Genomic DNA, 21,485 nt, shown 5'->3' on the forward strand with positions numbered 1-21,485 from the left:
AAGTATGAAAGTAACAATAACAATGCCTTCTCTGCTCATCAATGTATCAGAATTAAAATGTGTTATCCCACAATAAATTCTGAACAAAATACGAATTTTCATAAATGAAACAAAAAACTATTCTGAGCCACTGATTAAGGCAGAACAATTTATTTTTAAAAATGCTTTGAAAAATGAACATACGATTTATTGCCAGTCTCCCTAAATCAATTTCTCAAAGAATAAATATTTAAATATTTACTGATCTTAAGTGGCACATTATATCCACAGCATGTAGCACTTCTGCTCACTTAGTTCTAAGTTTTTCTTCATATACTTTAATTTCTAACATCCTCTGAAAATACCATTTTATTTCCTGCATAGCAATCTACTGCCATGTTTTCAGAGACAGCATTAATCGAGATTTGCAGTAATTTATGCACAATTACAAAAGTCCATATGGTATCTCTCATAATCATTATGTTTGTAATCTTCTTTGGATACTATTGTGCCTGCAAGTCTGTGTGGCTTCTCTGAAAGTATGAGTTGGTAAAACACAGCAAGGGTGCAGTGCTGCCATGGTACGGCATAACCGCACTGTTTCTGGCTTTCAAAAGTTAAAGTCTTACTCCAGAAAAATATTATAGTTCAACTGTTCAACAGATTTCAAACAAAAGTGAAGTCTTTTGACTGCTTGAAATTAACCATGGCCTAAAACAAGGACATCTACACCATAATATGATCAACCATTATGACTTTTGTTGATATTATTTCAAACAGAAAACTTCTTGTCATTAACTAATACGTAAATATGACAGTTCTTTGTAACATACCTATAACTTAGCTAAATGCTTACCTTGTTTGTAACTGCCAGCATTCCCAGGAAGAAAGAGAACTGGAATTCCTGTCAATAGGAGATTTTTGTTTTCTTCAGCGTAGTTCCCTTCCCCATAGAGATAGAGCTCATATGCTGGGTATCGCCTGGCTGTTTTCTTCGGTAATTTTATCTTCTGTTGCAAAAATTAAAAAGAAACCAATTACCTTGTCTATATTGCTGCAAGCAAGAAAATATAGTGGCTATCCAGTAATTTAAATGATCTGGCTTATGTTTCATGTATTGTTTTACATTACAGTCTAAAGAATACAGAATGAAAAACTGAGTTTTGCTTTCAAAAAATAATTAAAAATAAAATATTAAGTATTTTGTTTAAGTAGGTATTACTGTGCATAATAAGTGGCTGCAGTTACTTACTTGAAACAGCTATTAACTTTAACTGGCTTTGAAACAAGCTGCAAATGAATGCAATTACGTATCTTTTAAAGTTGCACATTTGTAAAGTAAACCTAGCCTTATACTACAGGGGAAAAAAAGTGCACGTGTGTGTGAAAGTCATGTCAAAACCCAACCACTTTTCCCAGGATGTGAGAATTTGAGAGCAGAAAGTGAGGCACACGAGTGGTCCAAATTATTCTTCCTACTGCACCGGAATAGTTTTGGAATCCTTTCCGCTACCACACAACTCTGAACAAGGATGTGCTACTGCACCTGATACCAAGGCTAGATCTCGAGAACAGGGTTATGTAGGTGACTGTCAGATGACAACTATTACGTCAGGGTAAATCACACACGCTGTGTGAATTCTTACAGGTGATTTTTACAGAGATGTAACCTGCAACGGTAATTTAAACGATAGTAGTAACTACCTGAATACGGCTCGTCAGAAAAAATAAACCCATGATACCTTGGAGGCTTTTTTTTTTTATCATTGTCTTCAGAGTCCGATGTGTGGCTTGGTGATGACCTGGTTTGTAACAACTCAGGATCCAATTTACACTGTCAGTTATCATCTTAAAAAAGGCCATATTTCTTATATTAAAACAAAGAAGCAAACAACCAACCACCTAGTGTATCACATAATGTATTCACAGGATTATGAGTTCCCAAAGGGAAAAGAACAAAATCTCTTTGAACCTGAGGGACAGGTGACGATTAAGCCTTAGACCAGTAAGTTATGACTCTTAGTGCCACATGACACTGCTTTAAACCAAATAAATAGTAAGGAATAATAAAATGCTTCATTAACTCCCATATGGAGGTTGGTTGGTTTATAATTTTGAGTTTCTAAGATTCAGATTTTAAAAATTTCTATGAATGCAAATACACTCATTCTAGCATTTGATTACTTACGTGATGACAATTCAGAGACAAATGAGATATTAAAAATAAAGTTATTAAGGTGTAATTTATATTTTAAGGAAAAATGTTATTTTACAGAATAAGGTTTAAGATCAGTAAATAACTCAGTTTTGCATCAGAAATCTTCTCTAAAGAATTGCTTTCTTGAAATAGAAGCATCTCTGTTGCAGGTATTTCAGCTGTTTCTCTCAACTGCATTTACAGTAAAGGGGATTGATTGAGCTTTAATTCCCAGCCCATACACAGTCCTTTCCTTCCCCTTTTCTTCTCTGTCTCTCCTCACCTGAAGACTATTTCCTTTCTCCCTTAGTCTTCAAATTGTTTGCCATATTAGTTATTTGCAACCTCTCCTTACAATGTTCATAAGAAAATATACATATTAGAGAGAAAGAAAGTGTTTAATTCCTTTACTGTGAACAAAAAAGGTTAAGGTTTGTTCAGGGCTTATGTTTTCAGATCATCCTTTTGATACTCTTTCCCTTTTCTCCATCATCTCACCTTTCCAGCTTCACTGACCTCATTGTCCCTTTCTCATTCCTTTCTACTGCTCCTTTTTCAAAGACTTTCAAAATTCTATGAAATCTGTTTTAATTATTAAAATTAAAGTGCCATCAGGATACATTCGTATGACTTCCTGATGGATCAAATAATCCTATTCAACTGTTTTTTCACATTATCTTCCTGGTGCATTGTCCTTTCAAAAACTTTTAAGGAACGTAAAATTAACGAGCTGACCTTCCTTAGGTGAATGTTGAACACAAAAACCTACACAATCCATGAGAATTGTACTACCAAAATACTGGGTCTTTTTCTGCAAATCACAGTGCTCAAATGTTACATCAAAATGGGAACGTGTAACTCTAAAGGAAAACAGACATTCATGTTCTATGACAGTGGTTTTAAATTCTGAATTCCCAAGACAGTGGTTATGCAATTGGTTGTAAAGAGCTACAGTAACTTTTCACAATGTCAGTCTAAGCTTCATTTTTCACGCTGCTTCGTAAAGAAATTAGGCTTATGTGAAAAAGCCCTCATTACTAACTTCCAAATCTCTTACCAAGCTTAGCTGAACAGGACAAGGGTGGGTTAAATTCAAAACTGCAATTCTACAACTCATGCAAAAAAAAGATGGTTAAGTACAAAACAAAAAGTAAAATCCAAAACAATTCCACTACTTAGTATTAGCTTGACTGTGAGCTAACCCACACTGTTAGACACAAAAGAAACTTCTTATGTTTAATTGCTCCAATAGCTATTTGTTTTGTAATGTGACACCTGATCTGGAACTGAGGACAGGTACCTCTCACCTGAAATTCCTACCAATGCCAGCATTACAAAGACATTAAAAAGTAAACAAACAACCTCTCCAACAAGAAAGAGGTACTTGAAAAGTATGTTTTAGCAAACTCAGACAAATTCATAAGTTCTCCCACCACAGTACCCCCCTGTACTGTTTTCCACACAGTAAAAATGATTATTCAGGGATTAGAAATTCTGAGAGGCAATATAGCCAGCTGCAATTTGCATGTCCTGTATGGAACTGCTGCTTACCCTTAAGCCTTGCATCTCTTACCAGCGTAAATACAAAAGATGTGTGGTGGCAGATGAAAATTCAGGCAACCGCCCATAACATCACACAGATTTTGCTAGTACCTTTCAGCTGGTTGGCTTCAGATCGAAGCTGAAGTAGGTTTTGGCTGCTAGGAGATCTGCAAACTTACCGCGTAGTATTTAAGTATTTGTAGCTGCTTAAAAGAGTTTGTCCTACAGCACTGACAAAACAACCCTTGTAACTCTACTAAGGTTCTCTTTTGTAGGCTAACACAACTATGTCAAGGTTAGCAAATGAAGGTTAATAGATCCAAAAATTAACTTGCTGCTTCATTACCAATTTAGGTACTAAGGTTTTGCTTTAAGGTCTCCTTTACTATGCAAGCCAGCTTGCAACCTGCTTCAGAACAGAATATTATTTAGAATGCTTCGTATTTTTTTCCAATATAGATTATATCCTAGATAATGCTAAATGAACGTTTAGGAGCCAAGAAATTATGCTTTGGGATACTTTTAATGGGACAGGAAATCCTGTAGTAAGAACTACTATTGAAAAGAGAAATTGTTTTCCAACAACTGCATGTGGTATTAACACTGAACCTACATATACTCGCATATTTACATCCTCCTGCTATTAAGCTCTAATACTGTGTCTGGAAAAAACCAGTTCCATCAGCTGTCCTCTCTCTCAAACTGACCCAAAGTTATCAAAGAGGTCTTCAAAGAGGTTTCTAAATGGCTTTATTAGCAAAGAGAGAGCAATTTCAGATGGCTCTACAAGTTCTCCCATACGTTGTGGGACTGTACCACTTCCAAAGTGCTCACTGAGATGACTTTGCACTACTGTTCACTAGCTTGAAAAATACACTCCTATTTGAGTCTCAGTTATTCCCTTTTTTGACACGTTAGTTGCTTCACACTCTATAAAGTCACAAAAGAACCAAGTACAAGACTCAACCTCCCGGGCACTAACAGTGCTGTGAGTGCTGTCGAGAGGACCTGGCCCAGCCCCTCCCTTTGCAAAAGCTTAGATGAGCTTTTGACCGGTTGAACCAGGACTGCAGGTTGCTACAGGCGTTTAAAGGTTAGAAAGTCGGAAGCTTTTCTTTTGTACAGGTGGCAGTAAGAAACGCCTTGTTACTTCGCAGGTGGACAGCTTTTCCCTTCTGTAGCTATCCAGGGTGCATCATTACACGATGCAGCCAAGGCAGTGCGTTTTGGAAAATACACCGACCCCTCAAATAAGCCAAAACTATTTTTGCCACAATTACAGCTTGCTGTTCCGCAGAGGCCGCCTCAGCAAGTTCGCTAACGCGAAAGTTGCAGGCGCAGACAGGAGTCACCGGCGCAGTGGCCCTCCCGGGGCCGCTTTCCTGTCTCTGTGGCAGGGAAGAGGAGGGAAGGAAGCCACCGGAGAGAGAAGCCACCGGTGGGCTGCGCCTCAGACAAGCGGCTCCCAGCCGCGGCGACGCCCCAACGGCCGCCGGGCGGCGCCAGGCCGCCGCACCCCGCCCCACGGTGGGGCCCCGGGACAGGCGGGTCCCACCTGTTACACCGCCGCCCGCTTCCTCAGCGCCTCCCGCCGCCGCACTCACCAGATACTCGGGGTACTCGTACATGTAGGTCATGCTGCACCGGTTCTCCTCGTAGAGGAACAGCACGTCCCGCACCCCTAGCAGCACCAGCACCGCCAGCGCCCCATAGAAGAGCGCCGCCAAAGCGGGCAGCCGGCGGCCCGCCCGCCCCATCGCGCCCCGCCGGGGTGCGGAGCGCAGCCTCCGCTCCCTCGCGGGCTCCCCGCGCACACAGGCACGGCGGGGCGGGGCAGGGAGCGCCACCGCCCGGGAGGCGGGGCGGGCGAGCGGGCGGGCCGGCGCCACAACCTGGCCGCCGCCGGGAGCTAGAGGACGGCCGCCATGTTGGGAAGGTCAGGAGCTCGGCTGGCCGCCGCTCCGCCCGGCTGAGGAGGGTCTGTCCGCCATGTTGCGGGCGTGGGGCCATTACGGGGAGGTCAGGAACCTACCTACGGGCTTCCTCCAGGCGGTAGCTTGCGGGGGAGAGGGGCGTCGGCCGTGATAGGGAGGTCAAGTCATCGCACTACCGCTGCGCTGCGCCTGCTTAGGCGCCTCCGGCCCGCGGGGCTGCTGCTGAAGGCGCACCGCTCTGGGCTGAGGCCCATGAGGAGACTGCTTCCTCTCATCGACCCCCCTCCGCAGGCAGCCGGGCCTCGGGCAGTGACGAGGGAAGGCGGCTGCTCCTCAGCGTTTACGGACTCCAAAATGCCCTCAGATGCCCCCGGGTTGTCCGGGCGCGGATTTGCCCCTGCTGGCAAGAGCCGGGGGTGCCGACGGAGCCGCGCCCCGCACCCCGGAGGGCCTGCCGCCAGGAACGGGTCTGGCTGCGGTTCACCTTGCCGAAAATAAACCTGCAAAGGCCACCGTTCAGGTGCTTTTAAGGTTACCGGCCTGTCAGCAGTTTAGTCACCACAAAGATGATGATGTGTTTTGACTTTGGAGGGGTTATTTGTTTTAATTAAGCGCTAACGAGTTACTGTCTTTTACTATATTTAGGCACTTTTCATCACTGGGTTTCTGTCTCTATGGGACAGTTCCCCCCTTGTCATCCCCCCCGCCCCCGATGCTTGACAAACCCACTATTGCTGGTGTTGCTCATCAGTGAAAAGTAAGTAAAATATTTGATAACTGACAAAAAGTCTTTTGTTTTCATCTACAGAGAAGCAATACATCAACTTACTAAGACAACGGGTAGCTACGTATGAGGGAAGTACAAGGTAGAAATACAGTCGCATTTTCTTCTTCACTGCTAAATAAATGAGCCTTTCCTCCTTTAAAAGAAACAAAGTTTACTCAGTTTTCCAACAGTATTTGTACCATTTTTATTTGTAAAAATAACCATCTGAATGCATTTCAATAGTAGTTTACAGTTAGGGTTCTTCATTACATTAATACAGCATTCAGTAGTTGAAAAAGTTACTAAACTGTGCTTGAGAAGATTCAGGTTGAATTCCAAGTCATTCACTGAAGTCAGTCTTTTTCCTCATTTCATATGTGACATTTACCCAAGTCCTTAAACTTCAATTTACAAAAGCAAACAATACCGACAAAACCCCACTGAAACCATCAAACAATATTTTATATTGTTTATTACAAATGTTATGCAAAATATAACACTGGCACCAGATTCGTATCACCATGGTTTGTAAAGATATATTGCACATGCTAAAGCATAAAATATAAGACAAAACCTACAAAACATAAGATATTGGCTTTAATATGTAGATCACTGTATAAGAAACGCATAAAATTACATTTTATACACACACTCAGATTGTCACTAGTTCAAAACGCCCTTTCCTATAACACTGACCTAAGGTTTACTTTTTGTGTAATAAGAAAGCATTTTCAGCACTGCAAAAATTATACATTATTCCTATAGAAATTTAGCATATTAATTTTCATTTCAATGCAGGTAGAACAAACGAAAAGAAGAAACACTTTATACATTCAAAGAAGGTCTGAAATGAAAATTTACTGGTAATATATTGCTTTTATAACACTCAAATGAAAAAAAAAAGAAAAAGATGAGTTTCACAAAACATTTCCATAATACACAAATATAAAAAGGCACTCTAATATTTCTTACATGACTAAGAATAAAAATCACAATTTCTTTAAAATCATCCTCAAGGTACATAACCGAGTTTCTCAACAGTACAATGGATAAACAATTCATTTCATGTGTTTGTTCTAATTCGATAACCTGGCAGCTGTTTACTGCACAAAAGTACCAAACACATTATGGTGCCCTTTTAGTAGCGATGAACAGAAATCCCCTGAGCTATTTCACAGCAATTTCAGGCAGTCCGGAGGTTGTAACTCAGTATTAGTGAGAGAGACTTGGGACCTGACAGGATCCTGCTAACGTGCCTGGGCCGAGGGCTGCCCCGCCCCAAATACCCTTTGCTTGGCGCAGACACGCAAGTCATCCACGTACTTTGCAGGATCCAGGGTTAAGTGCAACAATTATGTATGATTACTCTTGTAAAAAGTCCACAGAAAGGCAAAGTGATGATTTACAAGAGTAAAATTATTCCCATGCTTAAATACCTGCCCTAAATTAGAAATCTATTTCTACAAGTGATAAATTATATTACAGATCAACGTACTAGCATACAAAAAAAGGGATTCTGGTAACTCACGTGAGATGTGGGATAGACCAAATCTGAGTACTTCCAAGTGTCCTGCTCCTGACAGTTTTCCTCCTAAACGCGCCGTACTCAAAACATGACTTTCCGAATGCCCTTACAATGCTAACACATCGCATGTTTCTATGATTTCTGGAATATTGCATACTTACACCATTGTTACTTTACAGAAGAGTTTAATCAGTAAAGTTTGGATTTGGTTCCTAGAAGGATCAAAGTAATTCAGTAATCACCTATGCATCTGTAATGTTGTATACATCATTAAGAAGCAGCAGTTGTCGCACTATGCAATTACCAGAGTTACGAGATATTGCAAATATACAGAAATATTTTCAGTAACTCTGTATGGTGGCAAGTAAAAATATTGAATTTTTTTTAATGGCTGCTTAAGATAATACAACGTCCTCTTTGGAAAGAGGACTGGTTTTCTCCTAATGAAGCCACTTCACATAGGATAGCGTAACTTTCTGTTTTTCAGGGTAAGACTCATAACTAATCCTGCCAAGGAGCCTACTGACATCTCTGGTTAAACTAAGATTAAAAAGCTGATCCTGCTGTTAGACAGGAGTCAGCCATTTCCCAGTTGTTTATTTGTTTTCAATGCCATGATTCCACATAAAAAAGCAAAATTTAGGATTTCTATTCATTTCTGAACAGACACCACTGAAAACTGAAACAACTGATCTCTCCTCTTATTTTCAGTGCTTTAAGTAAGGTGGTTATTGCTATTCTGCAACTCTTAAAAGGAAAAACATTGAGAAAAATCAATCATTAAAATGTTATTCTGTGCTATTTCTGAGGAGAAAACCAGGGTTTCAGGTGCTCTGTCATTCTACTGCAGAAAATACAGAGTTGAGGGAAAAGAAATGTTCACCTTTAGGGACACTATCCCTTGTGATTTTTTGTTGCAAACTTTGGAAATTTGTTAATGTTCAAGGAAACAATATTTAATTTTACCTAATGTTCAAGAAAACAATACTTAATTTTAGCAAGACAAAATAAACTTTATATATAAATATTTTTCCTAATTAGAGAACTGGAATCTGCCAACAGATTTTTAACAATTGAGTGGAACACAGCTAAAAACCACAACTAAAATAAAAAAACCTTACTTTTCATTGACCCTGCTGAAAGCATGCACTGAGGAAGCTCAGCTCATCTTCCCAGCACAGGTGTAGGCCTGCACAGAGCCCGAGCGTGATTCACAGGTACTTTAACACCCCAACTCCATGCTGTGTTACCTTTTCCCCTCTTTACTGGAGCTGTACAGTCTTCTCACTTGTCTAGCAAGGGGTTTGATCCCTTTCTTATGCTCTGAAATGGTGGAAGGTATTTTGCTCTGCGCTTTTGAGCAATATGGCCTGTGGACTTTATCTCTGCATTCCGTACGTGATGATGGGCGCTCTCCCGAAGTGCAGCAGCCCTTCCTTTTTCTACTCAGGCCATCAAGTCTTGCCTAGATTCACATTTCATTTTGCATCATGCCAAACTGTATGCAGAGATACTAACTAGGAGAACAAGCCATAGTTATTTTTCCTGGGCATTTGTTTCATTTCAAATAAATATCAACACATTTACATTAAAATTATATTCTTTAGTCTGGAAAAAAACCACCTGTGGTCAACACATCATCAGTTATAAATGTCAACTTGAAACCTGCGTCATAAAATGTAAAATTCACTCAAGACTACTCATTACCTCAAAAGTTTATATTTTTATGGTTTAGAAAAACTACTTCATTATGTCACTCACATTTGAAGAAAAAATAAAAGTAGCAAAGTCTTCCTTTTAATTACTGAAGCGTTTTGGTCCTCTTGGTACAGCTGGTTAGTTCATGATAGCTTTTTGTTTAGTTTTTATGTTTGTTTTTGTTTAGAAAGTCTCATTCTTCCTTTTGTACATCTGTCGCAGACGAGGGTCGTGGTCCATTTGACCTAGAAACTTTGGCAGAAGGAGTAAAAATATTCACAAAGTTGACATTGCTTTAAAAGCTGGTGACAATAGGCTTTTTTAGCATGTATCTCCGGTCCCCTGCACAGTACACTGCTGTGTGTTCTGGTGTTTGGTATTTCAACTTTTGGTGTTACGCTTTCATTGCTTTACCTTTGCTCTGTTAATCCAAACACTGGCAAAAGTATTTTAAAATTCGATACTGTTTACAGTAAAAAATAAGTTATTTAAGCATAGAAAAGGAAAAAAAAATCCATTTAAGTTGGCAAGTCATTATAAACTTTTACATACACCTTTGTCTACACCTGATTTTTCTTTTCACCCTTCCCCCCCACCCCGGTACTAGATTCATGGTTAATGGCTTAGGTGACAGAAACATCTAATGACCCTAATTCTGTAGTGCAAATAAACGGTACATGTTTGTGCGGCATTGAAAAAAAATAAGGGCCAAGTGATTTTCATTTTACACAAGTGGTTCCACTAATGTTTGGGGGAAAATATGGTGAGACGAGAAGAATTTGGCCTTAAGAGTTTATAACTATATTTTTCTAATTGTGTGCTGCAACTAAGAACTGTAAAAAGTGCCTTCTGTACGTTTAAGTGCTTAATACACGCAGAATGTAAAAGGTTTCATTTCCTGTAGAAAAGTAATACAGGCAGTTTTAAGATTTACAACTTTACCTTTGGTTTGTGTGGAAAAAAAACCCAAAAAATCTAATTAACAGAGCCCCTGGAAGCAGGAAACAGACAAACAGAGGAAAGGAGTGATGCTCGAATCTATGAAGGCTACACTGGAAATAGGACTGTGTACTAAAGGTATGGCTAAAACATATAAGAACTTTTTACAAACAGTTTCCTGTTTATTTGTGCTCTCAAAAAGAAAAAAAAGGCATTTTCTCTTTTTCTACTTAAAATAAGAGGTAGAGACTTTCCACAGGGGCACTTAGGGCCTAAAGAAAACATCAGGAAGCTGAAAAACTGCAGAAGATTAATGGGAATATGTTCCAGTAAATCCCTCTAACTTTGTTATTTAAAGGCTTGATTCTCGTCAACACTAGAAATCTTTCAATACCTACTTGTCGAGAATAATAGTTAAGAATGTAGCCATGGGATTTAAGCTGTTTAAAAAGACAAAAATAAAGCTGAAATGAAATAATAATGGAAAAAAGTTTTTGAATATCAAAAAGTCAAAATGTTTCAGAATCCGAATCGTTTTCATTGTACCCATCCTCTGTTCCTATGTTATTACTCAAGGGCTTATTGTAAGAGCCATCGCAGAGATGTGTCCTGCCCAAATTGTCTTTTTTAAAACAAACGAAGTTGAAAGCCGTCATTGAACTGGAGGGAGAAAAAGGCATCATGGTAGCCAAAATGAGTGCCAGGCAGTCAGCCACGTCTTTGTTAGGAGCGCAAGCCAGGGCTGGCGTATGACCTGGGCACAAATGCAGACAAGGCAATGGTTAGTACGAAGGGTACTGAGAATGGCACTGAGCATTCCTCATATACATCTCTAGATGACGTCGTAAGCAGGAGATGTATGTTCAGTTACAAACATGCCAGGCAACAGGAGTACGTTACTTATTTTAAATGAGACATGCTGGGAAAATACACACTTTATGGAGCGTTTGAATCACTGTGACCACAACAAGCACTATTTTTTTTAAATCAGGCAGCAAACAGACTTCACGATATGAATAAAAGCACTTGCTAAACACAGCTCTACAGCACAGACAGTATGATGGGTATGGAACGTGGGGAGTCGAGCAACAGGGACAGAAACCGGCTTCGGTTTCTGTGTGTATGAACAAGTCTCATTCTGAGAGCAACGACTTTCGTTAGAACGTAAAAGATACTAGTTTAGAAATATTTTGAAGTAGTAAGTGAACTGTTTTAAAGATTGATCAGTTGACTATCTACTTAACTCAGAAAGCAGTTTATTTAGGAATTAAATTATAAGAGAAAAGAATTAGACCAGTGCACGTGGTACATGTATAGCAGGTATGACTACGTGGCTGTTTAGTTACCCAAATTTACATTACGTTAGAATAATGACTGTATTCAGAAAGCATGGCATACACTTCAAATAGAAAGTTAATACTATACAGAAGTCAGTAAAACAAAGAACTGGGGAGCTATTAGAAGTTTGTCGTCACTGCAGTTTAACTTGGCTCCCATCCAAGCGCTGCCCCTAAAGCAGCATTTCACGTATAGAAATCTTGGAAACCAAGATACGCCGATTACACTTGCTATCCCTACATTTTGCAGGCTGCAGTATAGTACTCCAGCACTTTCCAGCAAATCTTCCTTTATGCTAAATTCTTTTGCGGATGGCTAAATCTGGAGTGGTGCAGCGATAGTGCTCCGAGGCAATGCCCGCTACTGATACCTGACTGCCTCAAGGAAGCCTGGAACACCTGCAGTGTTAGATGAGTTTGGTGGACAAATGCAAGTACAGTTTCGTAGCAAACTACCCACATTTAAGCACTGACTGCAGTGAATGCGTACCCTAAATGGAATTTCCTCTCCCACCGAGTTCCAAGTGTGAATAGAGTTGTACTTATACTAAGATTGTACTTAAATTTCTCTCTTTTAAAGCTGCATATGCAGTTGCTCCTAGAAAAATTAAATGTGTATGAAATTTAAACTTAATTTGAATTTGTTACATACATGCAAATTAGCTGGATCCATATGTACAATTTTAATGATAAAACCTGTGGTTAGAAGCTAGTCTGGTTCATTTTTCTGTCCCCTATCTCTAAAATGAGGTTAGGGACAGATGACTTCAGTGGAACTCATTCATGCAAGTATATCGAGGTAGCATTTGGTTAATAGTGAATACTCACCACTCAGTTCTTTTCATCCATAGATCTCAAATGTCTTGCAATGATGGGTGAGTATTATTATTGTTACTTTACAGATATGGGAAGATGGAGGTACCAAATTGTTACGTTAATGCCATGAAGTCAGTATTGTAAGAAAGACCAGCTTATTTCAGGAAGACATTTTTGAAAACATTAATTATAGAAGCACAGCCCTCTATGGGCTTTATAATGTTTAGGGAAGGACTTCATTGAGATCTGAAACAAAATTATCAGATTTATTAACTAATCATGTATTTTATGAGGCAACAGTAATTTACTTGCATCTTGGATTACGTCAGACAATTGGTAAGCACAAGCTTTGATCTCAGAATGAACTAGGACACAATCAAACATATGTTGATGGTTTTCTTCCTACCCATTAAAACATGCGCTGATTGAATGCATAATCCTTAATTCTTCTGCAAGGCGTCAGAATTATCCGGTGCCACTTGCATGTTTAGGAAATTCAAGTTACCACTGCACTCAAGCATTAAAAAAGACTAGCTATTTGACAGTACATGCAAAATGAACAGTAAAAGGGACCGCTGTGATGTTTAGAATACATTTTTATATTAAAGAAAAATAAATAGTATCTTTTTTTTTTTTAATAGGTACTCACACAGCTCATTGTCTGTTCTTGGAAGGATAAAAGCATCAATGATGTCTATCATCAGCTTTTAAGTCTACTGCTTCGGTCTGTTGTAAAATTACCTGTTGGGTCCTACTGAAGATTGCCAAAGTGTATTATTTACTTACCATTTTCATCTACTGCTAGGACGCACGCCCCTTTGGCTAGCAACTCTTCAACCACCATCTTTAAGCCGTTTCGTGCAGCAATATGGAGAGGTCTACAAAAACATAACAATGAAATTCAAGTTCAGTTTAAAATAGACTTTCTAAAAAAAAGGCGATGCTTAAAGCATACCCAGCATCTGAAAGGGAATGTTTTTCTTCTTTGGATCATTACAGTCACATTGTAGGCATTAAATTATATTACAGCCTTCAAAATAATCATCATGTCCACATCTATAAAACATATGTGCAAGATAAATATTATTACCTTTGCATACGCAAAGATTGCGTCATACTTTCCAGTCTAAAGGCTTTCTTTAAAGAGCTCTCATTTCTCTACTGTTAGCAGCACACAACTGACATTTAAAAGGAAAATGAATCTAAGGCTGAAGAAATGCCTTTGTTCCATCCTTAATTCTGGCTACTACAGACTGTTCAAAATCATTGTATTGCCTTTTCATCCTTGAAGATCCAGCAGAGCAGCTGGAAATTAAAAATAACCACTGGTTTGCTCCTTTCTGGGGCCAACACCCAATGCTCCTGTTTGGGGGCAGCTACTGAGACAGGAAAAACAATTTCATCTTGGAAGGGGGAAAAAAGGGCTAAGATAGAGTGAGTTCTTCCCCAAGCACTAGATGATCTGCCACATAAACTTGTGGTTGAATCTTCTACTGTGGGATTCCCCCATACCGGTCAAAGAGTTGCAGCTGGAGTAAGAATATCGATGGTTCTAAACTCTGCAGATAATGTATGGTATGGATGGGAGTTGCACATAAAATATCACCTCAAAAACCTCTGAAAATTAAATGAACCACCTTAAGTCTAAATTATTTAGATTTAAGGTGAAGCTCAGAAAGCTAGGAAGTGCCTGATGTAGACTTACATATTCACATGACTTTTTGACATAGTCTGAATTCAAATAAATGGCCTCATATAATTTTTTCACTAGACTACATATAGAATTGGCATTAAAGGAATCAAACTCAAAAGTGAAACTGCAATACAAATCTCATCTTTTCAAGGGCAAGCACTCAAAAAAAAAAATCAGAAATTAACTTTTTTGTTCTATGAAAAAGTCCGAGACATGAATTTGAAATGCTAAATTGGAATCTTCTAGTAAGTCAACTGAACTTGAGAGGATCAGGCTATACTTACGTCTGCAACGCATTATTTTTTGCATTAATAAGGCTCTGTTCTTGTATCTTGTCAAGTATTAACAAGGCACATTTTTCATGACCCTGTAGTGGGGAAAAAAAAAACCAAGTAGTGTTAATTTGCTGAGGAGTTTGAAACTGAGGCAAAAGAAATATTGCATATAAAAGTGAAATATAACAACTCAATTTGGAACACAAAACATGCTACTCAGTTTATAAGGGTGTGTAGTAGGTGAAACTGTAGGAGCCTTAAAATACCATTTACGAACCGGAACTGCTAGGATGCTTTAGCACATTTAGAAATTTAGACATTCACCTGTCTTTCAACCCGCAATTCATTATATATGAATTCATCTCAGCTTTCAGAGAAGGCTACTAGTTCTCTTGAGAGAGCATTCGATGGATTATTTATTAGAACTACATAGTGATATAGAAAGAGATGGTTTAATCTCAGAAACGAATACTATACTTTCTGGGTCTTTAAGTGTCTTTCTGTATTATTAATCAGCTACTACAAAATCCCTTCAGTGTGAGAGCTCTAACAATGGAACTTTGGAAATAAGACAGATCTGGGCCTTATTTCTGACACTGTTTCAGCACAGCCAGTTGCGGGTGCTGAGCCTACAGCCCCGGCAGATGAACAGCTGCCTGAAGGACCTCGAGAATTCAGCAAGGCTCACGTGTCTGCGGGAACTGGAGTACTGCTATCACACTGGAATCCAATCTGTGGGTAAGAGCAAAAGACGACGCCCAGGACAGGGAATCCCATGGGCATTTTTTCTTGCAGAAACAGCAGTACCAATTGGAAATAAGAGGAAGAAAGGGAGGGAAAAGAGACCACCACTAATCTAATAAATGCCTCTGGTTTTATTGCTACTCTCTTAAGAGAAAATCTTGTGTTACTTCCACAGAAATTGGAGAATAAGAAAAAAGAATAAATAGTTGTGGTTTTTTTCCTTTGCCACTGAACCTATGCTAAGCTATTTTACAGTGAGATGATTTGGTAAAATCTTAAAGGGTTTTCTATTACTTCTCTTAGTGTTATCTCCTTGCATTTCAGTTGTCATAAGAGGCATCTGTTTTTCTCAATTTACAAAACTTTGAGAGAGGCTTGAGAAAAAGCTTGGAACAATGTTTCCTTCCCCACCACAAGTTTGACCATCATATTTCCATTGCAGAAAAAATTTCAGGAGCATAACCACACACATACATGCATACTATACATGCATACTGTGATGAGAACAGAAGCATACAGAGGTCTTCAACTTACTTTACTGCTAGCCAAGTGCAAAGATGTATTCAACTCCTTATCTTTTAATGTCAGGTCAGCCTTGGCAATGTTCACCAAAAAGTCTGAGGTATAGAACAGAAATCAATGAACGTACCCAATGGGCAGACGAACACGTAAAAACAGAGGAAAAAAATGACTATTTCAATATACGTGTGCATGCAAGCTAATCAATTAAGCCTTTATGTGATGTAAGTTTATGAATGCAAAGTGAAAATAATGAATGAGAACAGACTAATCTTGTGCAGTTAATCAGCAAGCAAAGGCAGAGCTAATAGCTCATGCTTTGTGCCCCAAACTGGTAAACATGTATTAGTCTTAATTTATTTATGAACTTCCTCATTTGCAGATCAGCAAGTTCTGCATGAATCACCTTCTCCTGAGAACAACCATGGGTCCTGCTTTGAGAGGACTAAGTGGATATAAAGAATTTAGGGTGCAGTCTGTGCTGCTGAAGCTAGAGGAAAGGGAATTCTGCTAAGCCAATATGATCTGTATGTCTATAGTATATAATCTAGCCTGGAAAAAGCAGCTGCCGATAGCTGCCATTTCAAGAGTAGAACTTCCTATAATAGAGTGGAAAAAAAGGTTACACAATCTTTTTCACACATGCAGTTTTACTGGTCCGTAAAATCAAGGAAGTAAACAGCAGAACAGAATTACTACTCCTCTCATGCTCTTTACAGTGTGCTCTTAGGAGGAAATAAGACTCAAGTTTGTTATTGCAAGTGTTCACCAAGACTGCTGAGAAACAATGGCTGAGAAGAAGAAGAAATTTTTTACAGACGTAAAGGTAGCTTCTTACAGACATCCACATAATTTATTTTCCTTCCTAAGTTTTCACAGGAAAAAACCAATTACTTATTTGGGATAGTAACTGCAGTAGCACTAACCCTTCAAGATGAACAGAGGCAAGGATGTACTTACCTACAGCACCTATGTGACCGTTTTGAGCTGCCATCATAAGAGGTGTTTTCCCTGCGTGATCCACAGCATTCACTTGTGCGCTATGACTCAGGAGGAGCTGGAGGCACTCCACGTGATCTGCAAAGGCTGCTGCGTGAAGGGGCGTTCTGCGGGGAAAATAACACGACCATAGCTGTTGCTGAAGAATGATACTATTCCTGTTTACTGACCCTCCCAAGAACCTGAAAGTGCAAGACTTTTTTTTTTTTTTCTTCTTTCCCGTGAAACTTAAAGTTATCACCAGGGTAAAGTTATAGTACCAGCATCTCAAATAAGTTAAATGATACAGTCTCTGTCCTGGTGCAATATAAACTTTAACAAAAGAGAAGCAGAAGGTGGATAATATAGTGTGGAGATACGATGCTGTAGAGAATCTCATATTGGCAGCATATTTATTTTAAGGGAGTATACTGCGTAATATGAAAAGCAGTACAATCTCTCATTCATCTGATTTTTTTTAAACAAGCCTAAGATGGGAAGAACTATCAGAAAAAAACAGATCTATTATTTAAAAAACTAAAGTATTTTAAGTTATAGTCAAAGATATTGCAGCAACAAGCTACAGTAACAGCATTACTGTAAAAGGCGAAGGAATTCAATCCACTTTGAAGGTTGTCCGTTCCCACAAGACTGAGACGCTTGAATTCGTTCGCTGTCTCCCTATGGCATTTTGGGTCTGAAGCGCGACTACTAGAGATGACGGATATTAGGTACACAACCCAGCTCATAGTGTTACTTCAGGTTTTGCTATCAGTAAAGGTGAGGTGGTCTTACCCTTACAGGAGTAAGTAATCACCATTAATGAAGGTCTTGGATTTGTTTTAATTAACAGAAACAATGAATATTCAGGTTTTAGAATTTCAGCAATTTTAATTAAATATATACGATGAGGAGATTATCAACATGATACATTAAGGATTTGGCTGAATGCATCTCTTGGTGCCTCAGTATTATTTTGCAGCATAGATATTTTCAGTTTTATGCCCTGGGAATGCTAACATAACATTAAAGCTTTTAATGAAATACTTTTCTATGTCTACATAGTATCACTCCATTTAGCAAAGACAAATGTGTTTAAATATTTAACAAGGAAAACAGATTCAGGGAAACAGCCAATAGTCATAGCTGTTCTAAACAAATAAAAAATACTATTTCTTTTGTATTTCTTTTCATATGTACTATGAAATTGAATACTTCATAATATTATTGCTTCAAATGAGCCATCATTTCTTTGTTGCAGTGTAAACTGCTGTCTGAAAGCGTCAGCATGACAAAGTCTTAGCTCAACCATATTAGATAAGGATTAGTTCCAGAGGGTCAGAAAGAATTACAAAAAAATACTAGATAGGTTCATGAAATGCATTTTGTTTAAGAAACTATTACCTTCCTTTGTCATCTTCGCAATTGACAATGCTGGCATCGATGGCTCCGATGAGCAGTGATGCACAGTTTTCATGATCATTGATTCTGCCAAAGAAAAGACATTTTCAAAAAGGTAAAAAGCCTACATCTTTTCCCACTTTCCAATATTAATTTACTTCACTTCCCATTAACATTTCTTACTGGCTATTTATAAGTTATCCTAACATACCTTTGCCTTAATGCTTTCACTCACATTTCTGAATATTCATCATCTCTCCATTTAACCAAACTGCATCTGCTACAATGGATATCAGTCCCTAAAGCAAAGCTGATCCTGCATTCACTATGCGCAAAGGTAATTGACAGTGGAGCGCAAACTTAGGATTAAAACCGTAATATCTTAAAATCCTTTAGTCTATATGTCAAACACGCGTGGATCTGGAAAGCAGTCATAGATACCTGCATATAGAAAGCTTTATTCTAATGTTTAAGGTACTGAAGCCCACATCTCTTCCAGTTCACACATTCAATACTTTTCCTTGATGGATGTACTCAATTTATACTTTTTCTGTTATTGTTAATTCGTCTCATTTCATTATGAAAATGAACAGTGTTTAATAAGAGTATTGGACATATAGCATAGCTAAAACACACCCACACTGGATTAGCAGCTGTTTTCATTTTAAATTTGCATGCATTTTAAAGTTGCACACATTTTTTATGTGTTTGAGAATTCCACACTAGTTTAAAAGAAGTTTCAAAGTTTGATAGAAGACAAATTACTTTTCTACTTTCCATTGATGTGGACTGTACAAGGAAAGTCTACACAATAGTAACTTCTATCATTATTTCTGAAAGACATTCATTCTAATAGAACATAGAATAGAATACAGCTGTTCTAATTGTTGGCAGGAACTAGGAAGGCTTGCATTGGTCTTCACAGCGCTTAATTCCTTACTTTTCTGATGGCTTACATGTTTTAATAAGCATGTTAGGTCCTACATACTAAAGCAATTTTGCATTTTTTGTAAAATGCAATTATGTTATGAAAAGTTATGATTTTATGCTATAAGAATCCTTCTGGTATGAAAAAGTACTGCTTTGTTTGAATAAGGAATGTGTTTAAAATACATGCATAACTCGTAATAGCCACCATCTTTTTGTTATTCATAAGTAATACAAGAACTTTGGATACAGAGTTTGCCTCTAAGCTGATCAATCTCTTTGGTGAGGACCTGGGTAAGAAGTACCAAACCTTCAAGACAGGAGATTATCTCAGAAGGAAGAAAGACCATGAAGAAAATCAGAATCATCTTGATTCTGACAAATTTATTAACTTTCAGCCACTGAGTTTCAAAGGAACCTCAAAAGCTCGTACTTACACAGACCAAGGCACTATAGCCCAGGTCATGGCCTAACAATAGAAAAGCTATGAAGTTCTGCCCTGTGTGAAGAAAAGGCATAGGTCTGTAATTGTAAGCAAGGGAAAAGAAACTAGAAAGGGAGCAGAAATTAAGCTATTTCATTACTAATTAATTAATTACTGTATTTCATCAGAAAGCCTAAATGTATGAAATTTATGCAAAAATACTCTTTATTCTGCCACTTTTTCAGCAGAAGTATAAGCACAATTTTATGATCAGCTTTAAAATTATTTACTCATGCAAATAATCGGGGGGGAAAAAAAAAAAGCACTTTCTTCTCATACTGCTACTTTTTCCAGACATATACTAAAGCAACATATCTGCACTCATTACTGGAGATTTCTACTTACACAGCACAGTGCAATGGAGAGAAGCTATTACCATAGAATTTGCGGAAAAATTTTTGTTCCAATAGTACCTCTATGCAGTTTTCATGACCTGTAAGAGATCAGATGTTTCCCAGTGTTGCACAAAGCAGGTAATTCACTTAATTCATGTTAGGCTTATACAGATTGGAATTTAACATTTTAGCTTCAAAGTTGAACACAATGTGTGTTTAAGCTCTTACATGACAAAATGCTAAACAGATTTTTTGTTTGTTTGTTTGTTTTATGGCAGCAGCAAGATAGAACCAGGCTAATACTAGCACTTATTGAAAAAAGAGGAAAGGAAAAAAGTCTCCTTTTTATGTGATGTTATGTATGTTGCCTTACACATCTCCAAAGATGACCTTAAATGATGATACTCAGAAGCTTTATCCTTCTATTAAGCAACAAGTTCAGATTATTCAGTTTAGAATAATCAGTTCAGCTCAGAATATCCATCTATTCACGTGGTCTCTTGTATCAATAAATAAGAAGGTGACACCTCAAAGGAGCATTCCTGGCCCCCCCCGAAATCAATTTCATCACTGACATCAGTAAAACCAGAATTTCACCCTGGCCTCCTGTGACTGGGAGCGAATGAGCTGGAAAGCCACTGGGAGGTATTGCTGGAATTTCCCTGGCTTCTCAACTGAAGGGTGAACACAGCAAATGCTAACTACAGAGAGCAAGCAGAGGGAAGATAATTTGCCTCTTCACTTCAAGCTTCTCAAAGCGTTAGGCTGCTTTGTTATCACATTTCCCTAAAACTGAGGCCACATTTGAACTTGGCAAAAGTCCACAGGGAGCACCTTACCGTTGTAACAAGCCCAGTGCAGCGGTGTATAACCTTGATTATCTTTCAAACTGCAGTCTTCCTCTGAAAGTGCTATCTGCAGTAATTCACTCAGCCAAGTGGCGTGACCCCGAGCTGCTGCAAAGTGCAGAGGTGTTCTGCCTCTGGCGTCTTTACATAAAATAGATACTTCTTTCTCTAACAGCATCTGAACACACTCTTCGTGCCCAGTCATAATCTGATAACAAAGAAACGAGTAAAGAGGTTGACATCATATAGATTCTTGCCCAGGAAATATGGAATATGACTGATGCCTGTGAACATGAAACGGCCTGGATGGGATTCAGGAGGCCGAGATGAAAGTCCCTTTGCTCCCCTGAGTACCTGTGATAACTGATACACTGAAATGCATTTGGTACTGTCTTTCAAAGGCATTGATTCCTAGTCTGTGGAAAAGACTCCACTAAGTGAGGCACAAAAGCAAGGAGGAGTTTAAGAAAAAAGATGAACTGCTGGGCATTTCTTTTAAAGAAATTATTTTCAGAATTCATAAGGTGCTCAGTTATAAGAATAACGAT

The 21,485-nt window shown here is 38.7% G+C and overlaps 2 protein-coding genes across 13 annotated transcripts in view; both read right to left on the reverse strand.

Annotated features, from left to right (window-relative positions):
* Nucleotides 1-5,732, reverse strand: part of PGAP1 (post-GPI attachment to proteins inositol deacylase 1) — a 41,199-nt gene extending 35,467 nt beyond the window's left edge. The window contains exons 1-2 of one of the 3 annotated variants that reach the window (XM_075756232.1): nucleotides 5,323-5,732; nucleotides 836-989 (exon numbers count right to left, since the gene is read on the reverse strand). In XM_075756232.1, the coding sequence (XP_075612347.1) occupies nucleotides 836-989; nucleotides 5,323-5,475 (307 nt within the window). In that variant the 5' untranslated portion in view covers nucleotides 5,476-5,732. The remainder of the gene's footprint in view (nucleotides 1-835; nucleotides 990-5,322) is intronic. The other 2 variants (XM_075756230.1, XM_075756231.1) reach the window with 2 other exon arrangements.
* A 1,140-nt stretch (nucleotides 5,733-6,872) lies between these two features.
* ANKRD44 (ankyrin repeat domain 44) overlaps nucleotides 6,873-21,485 on the reverse strand; it is a 158,558-nt gene continuing 143,945 nt past the window's right edge. For 7 of the 10 annotated variants that reach the window (XM_075756240.1, XM_075756239.1, XM_075756238.1 and 4 more), the window contains 8 exons: nucleotides 20,929-21,145; nucleotides 20,100-20,187; nucleotides 18,347-18,430; nucleotides 16,925-17,070; nucleotides 15,980-16,062; nucleotides 14,711-14,793; nucleotides 13,520-13,611; nucleotides 6,873-11,334 (listed from right to left, as the gene is read on the reverse strand). In XM_075756240.1, the coding sequence (XP_075612355.1) occupies nucleotides 11,090-11,334; nucleotides 13,520-13,611; nucleotides 14,711-14,793; nucleotides 15,980-16,062; nucleotides 16,925-17,070; nucleotides 18,347-18,430; nucleotides 20,100-20,187; nucleotides 20,929-21,145 (1,038 nt within the window). In that variant the 3' untranslated portion in view covers nucleotides 6,873-11,089. The remainder of the gene's footprint in view (nucleotides 11,335-13,519; nucleotides 13,612-14,710; nucleotides 14,794-15,979; nucleotides 16,063-16,924; nucleotides 17,071-18,346; nucleotides 18,431-20,099; nucleotides 20,188-20,928; nucleotides 21,146-21,485) is intronic. The other 3 variants (XM_075756242.1, XM_010298806.2, XM_075756241.1) reach the window with 1 other exon arrangement.

Source organism: Balearica regulorum, chromosome 6 (assembly GCF_011004875.1).
Source record: "Balearica regulorum gibbericeps isolate bBalReg1 chromosome 6, bBalReg1.pri, whole genome shotgun sequence".
NCBI lineage: Eukaryota > Metazoa > Chordata > Aves > Gruiformes > Gruidae > Balearica > Balearica regulorum.